Source organism: Drosophila rhopaloa, unplaced genomic scaffold (genome assembly GCF_018152115.1).
Source record: "Drosophila rhopaloa isolate 14029-0021.01 unplaced genomic scaffold, ASM1815211v1 contig_2, whole genome shotgun sequence".
NCBI classification, from domain to species: Eukaryota; Metazoa; Arthropoda; class Insecta; order Diptera; family Drosophilidae; genus Drosophila; species Drosophila rhopaloa.
In genome coordinates this window covers 26,608,288-26,625,828 of record NW_025335083.1, presented here as the reverse complement: position 1 = coordinate 26,625,828, position 17,541 = coordinate 26,608,288, and the positions used below count along the sequence as shown (strand labels likewise).

The 17,541-nt window shown below is 43.6% G+C and overlaps 2 protein-coding genes and 1 non-coding gene across 11 annotated transcripts in view; 1 reads left to right on the top strand and 2 right to left on the bottom strand.

The window, feature by feature from the left end:
• Positions 1-17,541, bottom strand: part of LOC108044762 (serine-rich adhesin for platelets) — a 47,834-nt gene that overhangs the window by 22,651 nt on the left and 7,642 nt on the right. For 4 of the 9 annotated variants that reach the window (XM_017123901.2, XM_044459471.1, XM_044459473.1 and 1 more), the window contains exons 2-8: positions 13,104-13,592; positions 4,869-12,781; positions 4,632-4,809; positions 2,779-2,866; positions 2,432-2,570; positions 1,143-1,419; positions 924-1,013 (exon numbers count right to left, since the gene is read on the bottom strand). In XM_017123901.2, the coding sequence (XP_016979390.2) occupies positions 924-1,013; positions 1,143-1,419; positions 2,432-2,570; positions 2,779-2,866; positions 4,632-4,809; positions 4,869-12,781; positions 13,104-13,147 (8,729 nt within the window). In that variant the 5' untranslated portion in view covers positions 13,148-13,592. Of the gene's footprint in view, positions 1-325; positions 380-923; positions 1,014-1,142; positions 1,420-2,416; positions 2,571-2,778; positions 2,867-4,631; positions 4,810-4,868; positions 12,782-13,103; positions 13,593-17,541 lie in introns of all 9 variants that reach the window. The other 5 variants (XM_044459466.1, XM_044459470.1, XM_044459468.1 and 2 more) reach the window with 3 other exon arrangements.
• On the bottom strand, positions 2,643-2,727 carry LOC123037847. The gene has a single exon (XR_006417654.1). It is a non-coding gene; the product is annotated as a small nucleolar RNA U6-53/MBII-28 (small nucleolar RNA).
• On the top strand, positions 2,943-4,603 carry LOC108044764. The gene is made up of 2 exons (XM_017123903.2): positions 2,943-3,738; positions 3,797-4,603. Exons 1-2 carry the CDS (start codon positions 3,159-3,161, stop codon positions 4,543-4,545), a joined length of 1,329 nt encoding a protein of 442 aa, XP_016979392.1. The 5' UTR covers positions 2,943-3,158; the 3' UTR covers positions 4,546-4,603.

The following is a 17,541-nucleotide window of genomic DNA, read 5'->3' as shown; positions in this document are numbered from 1 at the left end:
CTCTACAGATTTATCACTACAAAATGCAGAAATTCATAAAAAGCGAAACCCAAAAACCTTTCTTCACCGTCTGCTTTTTTTTTTAATTTGGAATTCGATCAAAAATTATAAATTAACGTTTTGAATTGATTATATAATTTTGGTTGTTTTCTTTCGTATTATGAGGACGACTGAATGTGCAAAGGATATAGAGATAAAGAGTAACGTGGATTTCCCTATTCGCCTGCTTCATTTTAATTGCGAGATAAAGCGTGCGTGCAAGCGAGGGGGACGAGCGAGATGACGACCGATATATCGATGGTAGAGGAATATTTGGGGATATTACCTTTCCAGATTCAGATTCAGATTGAGTGCCAGCTGCTGCTTGGCTTTCGAACTGCTGCAGTATTTGGTGGTTATAATATACGTATAGATATTCGCATTGAAATCAATTAAATATGTTATAGGTTGGTTAAACGAATCAAAAGAAAAAACACAAAACAGCGATAGAGGAGAGTCAATGTGCCGAGGATTAGTTGGCAAAATATAGAGTATGAAAGTTATGATTAGAAATGAGCAGAGTCGTGAGAAAGATGTACAAATGCTAGCATTTCAATGGACAAGCGATCGAACGTACAAAGAGAGTTTAAGTTATAAAGATAGACAGGTTTGCATTCCACCTGAACCTTGATATAACAACTGATAATTAAGATAATCAACCAACACAAAGTGCCGTTAAAAAAAATACAAAGTCTTAAAAACAGTTGACAAATTGGCATTAGTAATTAAAGTATATATATATAACAAAAAGTATTCTTAAATAAAAAATAATCAACACTCTCCGGCAATCAGTCAGTCAATCAATCAATCAACAACAACGACAACAAACAAAATTATTAATGAATGCCAAGAGTTTAGCAGGCGACTCAGAGTGCCACGCCTACCTGATAGGAGTATTATCCTTGATCTGCTGAACAAAATCACCAATAACCTCGTGTTGTATATAATAGAGCATCCTTACGCGCAGCAAAACCCTGTAAGTATTTTAATTAAACAAACAAAATGTAAGGAAAATGAAAAATAGAGTGATAAAGTTGTATTAGTAAAAGTTCGTCTTCAATTTCGGGATTAATTTTATAACAGTTCGATTCCACACGACTCACTTATTGGCGTGTCTGCCCAAATGCTTTTTGTAGGCGCCCTCCAAGTACGCATCGGCGTCGTACTTCTCCTTCTTGCTCCAGTGATTGGGGTCGTGAATACTAGTTACCGCTGCGGCCACAGCACTGGCACTTATTCCGCCACCATCCTTGTCGGATCCATCCAGGGCACTTGATTTGTGAGCTGGAGTCGTGTTGCCACTATTACTACCAGATGCAGTGCCTGGAGCAGGTGTAGAAATTCCCGTGGATTCTTTGTTAGACTTGCCCCCATTCCGGCCTATAAAATCAAAAACAGTTTCAAAATATAAGTAATCTCTCTTTGCTTATGCAGCCTTCAGATTGACGACGAATACAAGCCGTAAAACAACTTATAATAAGTCTCAAATGCAAATCACTTTGCAGCTCAACTAGTTCTTTGATCGTTTCCAAAAGGTTTTTTTCTCAGCAAATACATTTTTAAAATATACAATCGGATAAATTATTTATAAAATTATGAACTTAGTAACTTTAACAAAAAGATATCTTCGCTTAGACGAAGTTTAGATGTCTTTGGTGAATTTTTATTTAGAAATTTTATAAATTTAACCATATATAATAATATTAAAAAAAAGTGTTGATATAACTTTAAGGTTAGTTGCAGAAATTGTCTCTTAAAAATATATTTCTTTTCTATCACAAAATTTCCAGACACATTAATTAGTAATGAAAGTTTCGCCAAGCTGTTAAAAAAGTTAAAACAAGTAAATTTGCGATATGAACAGCTATTAATATTAAATATTATTTATAAAAAAAAGTTAAATCAATTTGTATATACAAATAAAAGATTTAATATAGTAAAAGGCAAACAATTGCATGGCAACAAAACATACACACACTTTTCTTTGTCTTGTCGAGTACAGGGGTCATTATAAGTCTCCGTCCTAGTCCGGTTCAAAGTCATTATTAAGAGATTGTGTTTCATATTGAAGTGAATTATTAAATAGGAAGCAAATAGGAAGATCAGTGAAAGTCCATTAGGCAGGCCCGAACACACCACACAAATTAAATTAGGTTGGTGGACTTATAATCTGACATATACGGATCGGAAATTTTAAATTAAATTGGGGGTACTCCAGAGCCTCATATAGATAGTGGTTAAGAGTTTTGTACAAAAATGTGGGTTGTTTTTTTTGAGGCAATTCGATAGGTTTATGTTTCTTCAGGGCACTTTTTTTATGTAACTCTCTACGTCCGTGCAGCAGTTGGGGTGTGCGTGAATGTATCTTTTACCATACCTTTGGCATTCCTACCTCGTGGCACCAAGTTGTGTAGGCCACTATGATCCCTGCTGATCTTCTGCACCTCACCGTCCTCCGTCGGCGTGATCAGGTCCCAGATGAACGTCTTGATTTTTTCGTCACCCTTGTAGACCTGCAGGCAGTAAAGGAGCTGCAAGGGAGTATAGAAATATGTATGTTTATACAAGACGAAAATAATAATGGCCATCTTATCATTGATTTCTTTTTTCAGCGGGTTGAGAAGTTATTTTTTACTCAGCGAAAACCTATAGTTTTCTCAATATTAGCATGGTTGGTCATCATTAAAGTTTATTTTTTTTTGTATTTTTATATCTGAACATTGAGTTTTTTTTACTTACGATGATGCGAGCACAATCCTCGACGTCGATATCGCGCCAACCTCGCTTAAATTGTCCAAGCTCCAGAAGTTCCGACCATCTACCCCAACTGCAAAATAAAGACAACTGTTAGTAAAAAGAACTCACTAACTTTTAACATTTAAATAAATTGTATAATAACAATTAAATGGAGATTTTGTTTCACTTTTACAAAAACTTGAATCCTGACACATCTAGTCATTTAATCATTTTCAATTTATCAATACAAAACGGGTCTACAGTATTATTACACAAATTCAGGAAAAAAATTTCAGCCTTACAAATTCAACAAAGCCAAAAACCAACCAACGAAGTTTCTTGTTGATTTAAGGAGTTCTTCCTCAGCTTTGTTGTTTCCATAAATGGATATGTCAGGACATAGCTTAAAAACCGATACGCAGAGCAGAAGGTCGGTGAAATCTCATGCAAGCAAACTGCATGTATTCGAATACACTGCTCCGCAGGATTTGGACGTTGTGGCCATTATATACAAATTCTATCTAGAGGACTTCCGCAACTTTACAGAAGAGGAGCGCCAAACGCGATTGGCCAGTTTGGATGCTCTTGACATGCTGCGAACCATCGAGCAAGTGCACAATGATGTGGCTACTCTGAGGTTAGAGAATCACATAATGGTGGAGTTCCTCGAAAAAAACGATCCAAAGTTGTTGTTGGGATTGAGGCAGCGTCGCACTTCGATTCTAAGGAAGTTGCAAACAAAAAGGGGATCTGCACAGGGAAGTCATGGCGTGAGTAGCCGGCACTCAAGCTCCAAACGCTCAATACCCATGTCAGTGAATCAGCTGGTCTCGATAAGTGGCATAGCAGCCCCAGAAAAGCGTCGCGGAATGGACTACAAGCTAAACTTCAAGGCCAAGGCTGAAATGGCCGAGAAAAGAGCAGCTGAGGTGGAGAAGCGGGTCACGGATATCGAAAGGAATGGTGGGTCCCAACCTTTATGAGGATTTTGGTAAAATGTATTTTATAAATTTTTTTGCAGCTATGACCGAAGTAAAACAGCTAAGGGCCAAGATCGAGGAGCTCCGTTTTCGAAGTGAGGAAACCATTGAGACGGAGAACAACTTCATGCTTCACTTCCTCAGAGATGAGAATGATGTGGCCTTCTTGGAATCCGCCACCGAGCGGCAGATTGAACGCAAGCTACGCAAGTTTACCACAAATTGGTTTAAAAATGCTCGAGCTCTACTGGGAACTATGAAATTAACCATAGTATCTCTACAAGAAACATGCCAGCAGCATCGGGCCGATCTGATAACGAAATCAGATCTAAGTGGTATCTTGACGGCGGTGGATTTTGAGAAGCTGATTATTAAGAGAACTGAGCTGGTAAATCAATTGGAGGAAAAGAATATCCACATGGCGGGACTCAAAGGAGTCACAGGCAAAACTTCTTTGGCCATGACAGAGGAAAAGCAGGCCATGATGAACTTGGAGACTGAAATGCGCACCGTTTTGAATAGAACCGAAGAAGTCACGCGTGCCATCCAGAAACTTGAGAAGGAGGTAGCCGCCGTTCAAATGCACAACACCAAAGACTACGTGACCCTCGATGAGTTAAGGGCACAGCTCCAGGAGTATGAGGCCCCAAGTGTCAGCGAGTATATCGAGCGGAAGGAGGAAGCCCACGTCCTTGAAAAGGAGGAAAAAATGCTGCAACGTAAGATCTATATCCTCAACATGAAGCTCAACAATGCTATTCGCCGGCGAAACCGACTCGAGGACAATTAGGATAAGGATCATTATTTGTTGCATCACATAAATAAGAAATAGCCTACATGTTTAAAAACCGTTTAATGTACTCTCCGAGTACTTACCCAAACGAAAGCAGCCCCTTCTCCACTTTGAAGCACTCGGACTTCGCCCAGTTGCCATACTGAATCTCCTCCAATCCCAAGGCAGCCAGGGCATCTCGCTCGCGGGGAATGTATTCATCGTTGCCCTTCTTTTCACGGTTGCGATCTCGTTTCTCCTTGCGGCGACGGGAACGAAGGCCTTAGTGGTATAAATGATTAAAATAGCATTCTTCACAATTTTCAGTGGTTTGCCCTTACCTATTCCTCCCTCTTCATCGCTGTTCTCATTGGAGGAATCCTCCGAATTAAGCTCCATTACATCCTCGTGGCCGTAGCGTTTTATTTGGGTGCGTCTTCTTGGTTCGGACAAAACCAAGTCCTCCGTTTCATCCCGCTCGCAAGCATCTGGGTCAATGTCAACCTTCTTGGCCCACTTGGTCCAGAAATCAGGATCATCTATGGTAATATCGGATCGGTTTCCGGAGGCAGCAAATGAAGCTTTCGAGAAGGTTGAACCTTTCTCAGATTCCATGGTTATGACTTGTGTGCGGCGCTTGAGGATTGAATCGATGTCCTCTTCGCAAAACTTGTCACCAGCGTTGTCGTCATCCATGACAGCCCCGTAGGCTCCCTTCTTCAGAAGATCTTCGATCTCCTTCTTAGACAGCTGCTTGTTGTTGCCATCCTTAGAGCCCTGGGTGTTCATCGACTGTAGGACAGCCTTGTCCAATCCAAGTTTCATCGAAGCCTTGTCAAACATCTCCCGCTCATAGGTATTCCTGCATAGCAATCGGTAGATTTTCACCATTTTTCTTTGGCCAATACGGTGGCATCGGGCCTGAGCCTGCAAGTCGTTCTGAGGGTTCCAATCCGAATCGTAAATGATGACCGTATCGGCAGCTGTTAAATTAATGCCTAATCCTCCTGCTTTAGTGCATAGCAAGAACACAAAACGATCCGATCCTGGCTTGGAATAACGATCGATGGCCTCCTGCCGGAGATTTCCTCGAATTCGTCCATCAATTCGCTCAAAGGGATACTTTCTATAGACCAAATAGTCCTCTAAGATATCCAAACAACGCACCATCTGACTAAATATGAGCACTCGATGACCATTTGCTTTGAGTTTAGGTAGCAATTTATCAATTAAAACCATTTTACCAGCGGAGAGAATCAGGTTCTTGTAATAAGACTCTGGATCTTCACCGTGCTGGGATTTGAAATCGTACTGGATTTGTTCCTCAGCTCCATTTAAAAGATAGGGATGAATGCAGCACTTTCTCAACTCCATCATTGTGTTCATCAGGTTGGGTATATTTGCTGAGGTGGTTCCTTTTTTCAGGAAACTAAAGTTCTGCTCCAGGATTCCTCGATAGTATTTCTTTTGTATGTTAGTAAGCTCCACTTCGATAATGGTTTCTTCCTTGGGTGCCAAACTTTTCTCCACATCGTCCTTAAGACGACGCAGCATCATGGGTTTTAGTAAAGCTTGCAGTTTATTTACCTCCTCCTCAGTGCGGAGACTTCCAAACTCGGACATGAACTCCTCCTGCGAGGAGAATTGCGAGGGTTCCAGGAAATTAAGCAGCGAGAACAATTCGCTGATGTTGTTTTGAAGGGGAGTTCCGGAGAGCAGTACCCTATGTTCCAAATTTAGCTGCCGCAGACCCTCAAGGAGCTTGCAATTCCTATTTTTCAGACGATGTGCTTCATCAATTACACAAAGGCGCCAGTTGAACGCTTTTAAATCCATGTAATCCGTCACGATCATTTCGAAAGTGGTGATCAAAACGTTAAATTTGATAGGTTCCTTCAACACCTTTCCGCTGTCTGTCTTATAATAATATTCATAGTCCTGAATCATTTGTTTGCTGGTTACCGAACCATGATACACCACCACGTTCATATCCGTCCAGCCTTCGAATTCTCGCTGCCAGTTGGGTATCGTGGAAAGAGGAGCTATTACCAAGAAGGGACCTCTGATTCCGTACTCATAAACAGAGTGCACAAATGTCAAACTCTGGATGGTTTTTCCTAGACCCATTTCATCGGCCAGTATGCAATTGTGAGTATTGTACCAGGAAAACTTTAACCAATTGAGACCCTCCAGTTGATAGGGTCTCAGGCTATTTCCTCCCTTGTAGATTGGAGTCTTCTCGAGTTTTTTCCAAAGTTCTGGATGCGGACGTTTCTTGGCCTTCCACTCGCACCTTAACGGAACTTTGTTGAAGCGCAGATACTGCTCAATCTTGTCGTTATCTACATCTTCTTCCAACTCCCAGGTGCAGTCTTCATATGGAAGTGACTTCCACTTGACCAGATAGTGCTTGGTGGTCTCCCCACTGGATTCATCCGTGTGAACGGACATGTCCAACACCCGATCAACTTCTGTAAAGTCCTGATTGAAGGGCTCGTCCTCGATGTTCTCAAATATGTTTAACTGCTGAGATTGCTTCTGCTGGAAGCGGCGAATCTTGGCAGCCACGCGACGATCGCCTTTGAGCAGTTCCTCTTCAGTTCTCCACTCGCAATGTAGGTAACTGAAATTGCGGTATTTAACAAAGTACTCCTCTACATCGATAAAGACGGGTTCAGGTTTGTTTTCCTTGTCCGCTTCGTTTTCGTCGCCAGTCTCATTCTTTCCGGGTTCTTCTGTCTCCTTGTTTGGCTCTTTTTCGCCTTCATTTTCCAATGTTTTCTGATCTTTTTCTGTAGTAGCCTCTTCAAGTTTAGATTCGTCAATGAACTTTTCTTCTGATTCTTCTTTGGATTTAGGTGACTTGGCTTGTCCTTCCTTCTCATCTACTTCCATTTTTTCGGCGACAGTCTCTATTTTCTTGGCCTCCTCCGCCTCTTCAATATTTGAAGATTTGTCTTTTTCAATAATTCCAGAATTTTCTTCTGTTTCTGATTGCGCTCCTGTCTTATTTTCTTCAGCTGATTTTTCAACTTCATCATCTACGTCCATTTTGTCTCCATCATTATTGTCCTCGTCAGGTTTTTTAGTATCCACCGGCTCTAATTCTTCTTTGCTTTTCACTTCCATTTCGGAGGTTTCGGTTTTTTTTTCCTCTGCATCAGTTGAATCCTCTTTTGATTCACCTTCTTCACTCTTTGTTTTGACGTTTTCTTGGTCGTCAACATTTTCAGCTGATGCTTCTTCAGATCCCGATTTATCTTCCTCATTTTTGGGTTCGCTTGGCTTTTCCTTCGGTTTTTCAGGGATGAGTTCACGTTTTCCCATTCGTAATGCCAGGACTAATTGTACCACCATGCTGTCTTCATCACCAGTGTTTATGTACACGTAATTGGGCTTGGAGGATATGGCTGCGTTGGCGGCATCGCTGGAGATTTGTCGCTCCTTTTCCACTGCTGCCGCCGCTGCTGCTGAAGTGCTCGAACTGGCTTCCAGTTGGCTACTTTCGTCTATCGGTAGATTAGACTTCTCATCACCCACCTCCTGGCCAGGTTCTCCTTCGGCGCCAGACTGCGGCTCCGCTTTCTCCACATCACTGCCTGCATTGGAATTAGCCGCATTCGTGGAAGATTTTTTATCCTTCTTTACTGGAGAAGCCACCAACAGAGAGTTTTCGTCATCGGAGAATCTTAGCATTACATCATCGATGTATTTTTTCCGTTGAGTATTTCTTGAAGATCTTCGCTTGTTGGAATCAAGCTCAGAGTCTGGAGGAGGTGATGGAGGTGGAGTTCTGTCCATTGTGTCATCTTCTCCATCGGATTCGGGTACAATCCTACCCCTGTTTCTTCGCTTTTTAAGTGCCTTGGCGGAGAGAGATCCACGATTCTTGCGCGCACTGCCTCCTTCCTCGGAATTGGCATTGCGACGACTCCTGGCGGTGGATCGCTTGCGATCTCTTCTGCTTGGAGTGGAGGCAGGATCTCCTGCTGAATCTGGAACAGAGTCTACTGTTTCATCCCCGGCCTCGGCGTCCTTATCGTCTTCATTGGCGCCTCGGGGAATTTTCGAGACGGGTATGTCATCGTAGTCTGGAGATTCTCCATCTACACCAGTTCCTCCCGAAGTGGTTTCCGCTTCACCATCAGCGGATCCCGCTTTGGGCACCAACGGCTTGTTGTCCTCTACTTCGCTGCCCTCTCCAGTTTGTTCAGTTCCATCTTCTCCGTACTGTTTCCTGCGCTTACTAACACTTGCTCGTTTTCTTCCCGCAGCTGGTGGCTCAGTAGAGTTTGGATCATTAGGATCCTTAGGCTTTTTAACCTTCGGCGTCCTATCCCTCGGAGGTTTATTTGGATCCTTGGGTGTCCTAGGCTTGCGTGGCTTCTTCTTTTTGCCACTGCCGTCGGTGGAAGTATCCAGTTCATTAGCTGAGTGCACATCTTGCGAGAGATCACCCATGCCCTCGCTATATTCCAGCAAGCCGACCACGCTAGTATCCCCCGCTCCTTGTGTCACACAGTCCTCGGAGACGGGCAGCTGTGTCGTTGGGATACTTGGGATGGCATTGGCTGCTCCCACCACCACATTGCCGCTGATATCCATCAGATCCTGCTGCTGACTTACTTGACCCTTTTCGCCCTTCTTGGCACGGGGTTTGCGTGGTTTGTTTGTCCCTTTTCCCCGGCCTCTTCCTGTGGTACTGGATACTTGAGGGCTTTCTACCATTTGCTGATTGAGCAAGGGATTTCCTGGGGGTCCATACATTGGCGGAACGTTCTGGAAGAGCAAGCATTGTGGACCGCCGGCACACTGATCGTTTATTTCGTGCTGCGTCAAAAGATTTAGGCGCTCCTGCATCCGCATCAACTTATCTTGGTGCTGGAGCTCGTGTCCTGGAGGCATACAATACAGTTCCTGAATCTGCTGCTGCAGTGCAGCTATTTCTTGTTGGTGCAACATCGGATAAGGTGGATACATTCCAGGTGTCCCTCCATATGGAGGCATCATTGATGGTATGTGACTTTGTCCCTGAGCCTGGGTCTCGTATCCAGGAGCCATGGGATGCATGGGCAGTGCCATGGGAGGTATCTGTTGCTGAGGCGGTTGACCCGCTGGGGTGGTTGGCTCGGTTAAGGTCCCCAGACCAGTTGCAGATTGCGATTTATCCTCTCCCAATTCCTCTATGATTTTAGGTTCCTCTGATAAAGACGTAGACAAATCCGCTGAAGGTTGACCCAGCTGAGTTTGTTCCATCTCTTCAGAAGGCTTATCCTGCACATCCTCCTGGATTGCTGGCAATTCTGAGCTTAGAATTGTTTCATGGGTTTTAGAAACACTTGTCTCATCCTGTGGCAACTCAGTTTCATTGGCAGAAGCTCCACCCACGCCACCAAGTCCTTCACCTTCGCTCTGGTTCTTCTCAAACTCTGCATTCGACGACTGCGAATTACTATCCAGAAGTGCTGCTGCTGCAGAAACTGCATTGGAGGCCACGGCAGCTACTGCTGCGGATGTGGATGACATGGAGTTGTTATCGAAAAGGCCGACATCTACTCCAACATGCTGAACAGATTCCGAATTTCCTCCATGCGAATTCGTGTTGTCCATGAGCAACTGTTGCTGGTTGTTGCTGCTGCTGTTAATGCTGCTTTGCGAGTTGCTGTCGTGTACCGAAGTGGGCTGGTTGTTGACAATGCTGTTAGTGCTACTGTTGCTGCTGCTGTTGTTGCTGTCATTAGCAGCCACTGCCAAAGTGGAGGAATCATTCGAGTTGGCTGTTTCATTGAGAATGCTGCTCAGGTGATGTGAAGGTGTCGAAGGTTGCTGCTGCTGCTGAGCCTGCGGCACCTGTTGTTGCTGCGTTTGTGGAACTTGCTGAGCTGGCTGTTGTTGGGTCTGCTGTTGCATTTGCGCAGGTATTGGCGAGCTTACATGAGCAGGCGACATTGTCTGTTGGGCTGCAGGTTGTTGATTTTCTCCTAGTATGTTAGCAAATGGATCGAATTGCTGCTGCGACTGATTGTAGCTGGGTAAATGTTGCTGGTGGTGCGGTGACTGTTGCTGCTGCTGCTGGTGTATAGGTGACTGATGTTGTATTTGCTGGTGGTGCGGCGATGTTAGAGTCGCCTGCGGTTGCTGTTGTGCCGTTTGCTGTTGCTGCTGCGGCGGTTGTGCTGTCTCCATGGTGGGCTGTATCAAATGGTGCATGCTGGGCAGACTTTGCTGGTGCAACGGCGACGTCATGGCCGCCAGTTGGGGTTGCTGCTGCTGTTGGGTTTGAGTGGGGCCTGTTGCTCCACCACTATTACCTCCCCCAACAATATCGTTGATAGAGTGCTGCAATTGATCATTTAGTGTTTGCTGCTGGTGTTGCTGTTGCTGTTGTTGCTGCTGCTGCTGGGGGGTGGCCACCACTGGAGGTTGTGAAGCCACTGGCGACACAACTTGTTGCTGAGGGGTTTGAGACTGTTGCTGCTGTCCCATCGGCTGACCATACATATTCAGCTGTTGCTGGTGATGTTGCGCCTGCAACATGGCCGCCTGCTGCTGCTGCGGCGGTGCCTGTTGCTGCTGTTGCTGCTGTTGCGCCTGCTGCTGTTGTTGTTGTGCCTGCTGCTGCTGCTGCAGTGCAGCCAAGTGCTGAGTGCCATGGGTCGTGCCCCATTGTTGATGGTGTTGTTGCTGCTGTTGCTGCGGGGATACGGGCATCCTGGGTCCCACAGAACTTCTGTAAGCCGATGGGTAATCCATGGGTGGCAACCCGAGAGCCTGCGACGGCATCACCATTTGTTCAAGGGCCTGTAATGTGTTAACGGGAGCAGCAACTGGTGCTGGACCCTTCGCTCCTGGTCCCCCAGCTCCACTTGTGGGCGGTTGGGGACGCGGCGACGGCAGACCCACCATGCCTTGAATACTGTGCTGGCTGGGCTGATTGTTCACCACCTGTTGTGGCTGCTGTGCCTGTGTTTGTTGTTGCTGCTGTTGAGGGGGCGGTGGTTTTGCCGGTGACACGCCCACTGGTCGCGGAGACATTTGTGGATGCGGCGACATTGTCGGCGGTCGTGGCGACATTTGAGGCGAAAGCTGAGGGAAAGGAGCGCGGTACTGGGGCGATGAATTTAGCTGAGCAGCCGCCTGTTGATGTTTGCTGCTGGACATGTAAGGCGGAGCTGCCTGCTGCTGTTGTTGTTGGGCTTGTTGCTGCTGCTGATGGTGGCTCCCGTAACTAGGCGGCATTCCCATGTGTGGTGGCGGTAATCCAGCGCCCGGCAACTGTTGCTGCTGCATCAACGAGACGTGAGGTTGCTGTTGCTGCGCCTGCTGTTGCTGCTGCGATTGGAGCTGCTGCTGCTGGTGGGCCCCCAATTGCTGCGCAGCCTGCTGCTGCTGCGCTGTCAAGTGGTGGCCTGGTGGCGCTGCACCCGGCACATGTTGCCCGTACGCTGAAGCCTGATCCAGTCCTGTGTGACCGTAACCCACGTGTTGGGGCGCTCCTCTGCCCGGTTGATGTTGCATGGGACTCCCGTACGGACTGTGAGCATAAGCTTGGGGCGTGGGAGGTTGTCCCGCCTGGACAGTGGGTGCTCCCACGCCAGGATACAACGGATGCTGCCCCGGAGCCTGCGGATAATGCTGCGGCAGTCGAGCCTGCTGCTGACTCTGCTGCTGCTGTTGTTGTTGTTGCTGCGCCTGCTGCTGCACCTGCTGTGCTTGTTGTTGCACCTGCTGCTGCTGCGGCGTGGGCGGTTGCTGCTGCTGTTGCTGCTGGGGTGTAAGCGTTCCATAGCCCGCCATCATGCTCTGCTGCGCACCATAGGACGCAAGTTTCTGCTGCTCCTGTTGTCCGTAGGCGGGCATGTGCTGGCGGTATGCGCTGGCGTTGCTCTGGCGCTGCTGCTGCGCCGGTGGAGCTGTCTGCGGATGGCCATAGGCCCCCAAACCGGCCCCGGGATAAGCTGCTGCCTGGCCCGGAACCGAAGGCGCCGCTCCCCAACCGCTTAGGTCGCCCATTCCGGCGCCAACTCCCACTCCAACGCCGAGGCCAACGCCCATGGCCGCCTGGTGATCGGCGGCCCCCAGCCCGTAGAGATTCTCCGCCGTTGGCTGGTACGATGGATATTGGGGCTGTTGCTGTAGCGGATGTGGTGGGCGGTGGCGCGGCGGATAGCCGCCAGGCGGTCCCATTGCCCGAGGATTTGCCGCGGCGGCTGCTGCTGCGGCAGCTGCGGCATCATAACGGTAATAGGGATCTCTGCCGGACCAAGAGAGATTGAATCATTAGAAACAATATACAAACATTTTATTTTGTTAAAATTAATAGAGTAGACAATTTTTCTCAAAAATACGAAAAAAAATTAAGAAATAATTTTTTAATAAATAAGAAATTAGTTAGACGGACAGGAATTTAAAAGTTTATGTGCTTTAAAATTACGGCTATAAAATTATCAATTAAAATAAATTATAATCTTATACATGATATATCTATTAATTTAGGCCCAATAATAAGTCTTGATAGCCTTTTTTCCCCGACACTTAGGGTGACAAAAAAAATCAAAGATGTCAGAAAAACTCACCCTTGATGATTTCCGTGAAACATATTTTGTGCATTTCCATCCATCAGATTATTGAAACGCAGCGCACACAGAAATGTCCGTTACGCGTCGAAGGACGCCGCTGCGTTTTATGTTTGGTCGTCTATTGGCTTAATTTTGATGCTGCTCTCTGCGCGTGGCCGTTGTTAAGAAGTCGAAAATTCGAATAGTAGCCGGTGACTGAGAACCAGACGGTGTGGGTGGAAAAGTTCCACTTTTCAGGGGGTTCGGATATTGTTTCCAAGCTGCTCACTTTACCCCTGCGATCTGGTGTCTCTCTCCGCCTTCGTCTTGTCGATTATGATTATAAATTTGTTGGTAGCGGGTTCTAACTACTAAACTTAATTACAACTGGTGTGCAATTTAACGTCTTGTTGTTGCTTTTATATGGTACAGTCATTTGTGTCTCGTGTTTCGCGCACTTCATGGCCGACCTTTGACATATTCGCATTGAAACACATTCGCTCACAGCTGCAAAAAAAACATTTCGGAAAGATTTCGTATTGGTAGGTTAGTATGGGTTAGTATCGATCAAATTCGTATAAAAGGTTTCACGTTAAACGGTAATTTCTCAGCGGATAGTAGAGCATTGTTCTAATTTTGAACATATTTTAAGCGTTTGTTTGCATTTCGGTTCGAGTTGTGTATAAAATATAATGGATCTGTAAAGAGAAGAGAAAAAAGGGTAATTAGTCAAAATAGTTGTTAATGCATATTTTGTAAATTGTCTGTGTTCTGTTATAAAAAGTAACAGAACACAGAAAATTTGCATCTATTTAATATTCTGATAGTAACGTCACGTAAATTCAGGGTGATTCGGTATCAATTTACCAGCTATCAATTAAACAGATTATTATAATTTACTTTTTGTATTTTATATTATTCATATTTTTGTCATAGGAACACTTGATTTGATGATTACTTTAAATATGGTCAAAAGGCACATAAATATTAAAATAAATAGTTTTACTCTGACGAATTATCATCCTTTTTGTTGCTGTTGCATTAACTTTTAAGGGGAAAAGCTATACGCTTATGGATTTTAAAGAATGACACATACAACGTACAGTTTCACCCCCCAAAATGTTGAGCAATATTCTCAGGTTGTAAAAGGAATATAAAATTAAAATATTACTTTACTCAGTAAAATTGTTGAAAAGATAATTGACGATTCACTTTAGTTGAAACGGGGGTTAGATATAACTGAGATTGCTTTGGTTTCCTTTGGTTTTGATACCAAGCTTATGGCAAGAGTGAGTGGTGTGTGGATGTAAATCTTGGTTGAAAATCTTTTGCGGCGACAGTGAGAAAAACAACAGAAACTTTATCGATTTTTCACATTGTCTCTGCGGCTGCTTTGCCCAAAAATCTAAAGTAGCAGTGGAAAATACGCAGAGAGCAAAGAAAAAATTGCGGGTGGGTATACTAACTGGTTGTTGTTATCGTTGGAAGCTGCGAGAGCCCAAAGATATGCAAATGCGGCGGGGAGAAGGGGTAGAGGCTGAGAGGTGGCAAGGTGTGGTGTCTGTGCAAATGGAAAGTGGAGAGATATAGAGACAAAACTACAGTGAGTAAATAGAGATATCCACTTACACACACAAACAAACAGACAGCCGAAATTCGCTGCTCAGTGTACTGTATAAATACGTGTGCCAAATTACGAGGATGAGGGTGGGTGGAGAGGAGTCTAGAGCGCAGTCAGTCAACCAGTCACACACTCACCCACCCACTCGCACACAGTTACTATATGGCACATCATCAGAGAAACTTATGTGAAGTGGCTGACATGTACTAAGCGGGCAGCTTAGCACCGCTCGACCCCCTTAGCCACCCACTAGCCCGCCTCCCACCTACCCCTCTTAAACCCCTTTGCCAGCCTGTACCCCCCTTTGCGAGTTTGCCGTGAGTTTTTCGCGCTCATTGGACAATCATTTAGCCAGTCGTCGTGGCCTCTACACTGAGGCAATAAAGAAGCAACTAGTTAAGAAAATACAGTCAATATTTATTAATATTATTAATAAAAAAATTAATATTATGTTATAAATATTATTAACAAGGAGAAACGCCTTCGCTGATACGATACGATAACCTAAATGCCAAATTTATGGCAATTGCAGTTTTCGAGATTTTGACTTTCATTCCGACATGGCTAGATCGATTTGGCTTTTGATCCTGATCAAGAATATATAGACATAATAGGATCGGAATCGTTTCCTTCTTCCTGATGCATAATTTTCAACGGAGTAAAGAAGACAAAACCGATATATATTCTTGATCCGTATCGACCTAGTCGATTTAGCCATGTCTGTTTGTCCGTTCCTAAGCAAACTAGTATCTCCGTTTTGGAGCTGTATAAATGAAACTTTCCCAAAAGTCTTTTGAATAAAATTATAATACACACCCGATAATTAATCGCAGTGTATATTCGTTTCTGTCCTCCCGGCTGCTTTGACTTTGCCGTAATCAATTACATTTCGCTTTTGCAATTTCAGCTATTTATTTATTTAGTTTCAGCTCTTGCCATTATTATAAGGTGAGCGGTATGTACACACGCCCGTACACAATGGTAATGGCATGCGGCGATACTTTATACTTTGTATATCTGGCAGATATCTATCAGTAAATGGTGAGTGTGTGTATGTCGCGTTTTTTCTTCATTCGCTTTAGTTGTTACTTCTTGCCCGCTTCTTCTCATTTTTTGGCGTGGCTATTACACAAACAAATCAAGCAGAGTTATTGCAAAAACAATAAACTAAAAGCAATAGTAATATGCATATGTACGAATGTTTGTGGTATGTAGTAGAGTGGCTTGGTGTGTTTGCTTGTGTGTTTGGGTAAGCAAAGCAGACGTTATAAAAATGTGAAATTATACTTTACTTATTGCCTCTCTCCTCCGTCTCTTCCTATATTTATGTCTATGTCGCTTTGTGTATCTGCGCACAACTGTACGTTTGTTTTAAATAAGCGAAAAATCGATTAAAGGTGATAATAGACAAGCGAATTTCAGCGTGTCCAACGACAAAGACGCGAGCCCACATTTTTGTGACCCGAGGACACCACCAACAATCCAATCCAACAACACCACCACCACCTACAGAATGGCTGATTAGCTTTAGCTTTCGGGTCAGGTCTATTTCTTTTTTTCTGTACTTCATCGTTTTATGAGCCATGAAAATCGTTCTCAAAAAAGTTCACTCAAGTCGCAGTTTTCTCACTGTGAAAAAAGGGTTATCCGTCCATTAGTCTTCATGTCAAAATCTGTAAGCATATACAGCTTTGAGCAAAATACAAGCGTAATTTTAAAATAGGTAACTTTATAAACCTTATATTGTATGGCGTACATATAAAAATAATTTAAATTATACCAATAAGAACAACCAGTTCAAAACATAGCGCATGCTTAAAAAAAGTAAAACTTTTAAGAACGTCACAACAAAAATTTTAAATTCATCATGTTTAGGTATTCTATAAAACTTGTATTGTCCTCATTTATAGTTATAAAGATTTTAAAATATTGCTATCTTTTGCTATTATTTTTCGCATAGCTGTATGAAGCGAATAAGAAACTTTAATGAATAACTCCCCAACCTTACTATTCAACATTTTATAATAACAAACCCCATAAACAAATCCCAAAAAACGAGAAAAAGGTTCATTCACCTTAGTTAGCTCACAATTTTTGACAGTTGCTTTGTGCTCTTGCTTCGCATTTAGGGCCGACTTTGTCTGCTCTTTATCTTTAACTTTTTAAATGTAACAATTTCTGAAGGGGGTGGTGAAGGGGAGTTCAGGCCAACGTGCACAGAAAAAAATATTTGCAAATGCGATTTTAATCTTGCAAATTTTAAAACCAATATTCCATTTTTTTTATTATTAATAATAATAAAAATCATTATCATTGATAAGATTATTATTAAAAATATTTAAAATAATCTTGTTAATTATAATAATTATAATATGGTTATTATTGGTTTATTGTTTTCAAGAATATATTTTCTTAAAATTCCTAAAAAGGCTTTTCTGTTATGCAGGACATTTGTATTGTTGTGACTCATCCAAGCCCACTTATAAAGTATTCTTATAAAGAAAACTTACTACGAATTTATTTAAGCGGTGGAATATAATAAGAATTTGGATTGGGAGTATATGTACATATGTATTTTGAAGATTTTAGTAATCACTCTTCATGACATTATTTTTTGCACTGCTAAACACAAAGGTGTTTGCAGGTGTCGTCATAAACTGAAAGCCCCTGAGGCTAACATACAACGGATGATGTTTATGTACAAACAAATGAATCCGGCTTTAATAACAATCAAGTCAAGTGGCTGGGTTCGCACTAACAGTAACTAAAAAGTACAGTTGGTTATTGTAAGAAAAGCAACATTCAACGGCGGCCGCCAAGTCCGTCACTCAGCGC

Excerpts from the sequence above, each read along its gene's own strand:
- LOC108044764 (XM_017123903.2), top strand. The coding sequence starts at position 3,159 with ATGGATATGTCAGGACATAGCTTAAAAACCGATACGCAGAGCAGAAGG. Across the intron at positions 3,739-3,796 it reads CACGGATATCGAAAGGAATG|CTATGACCGAAGTAAAACAG; the intron begins GTGGGTCCCAAC and ends ATTTTTTTGCAG.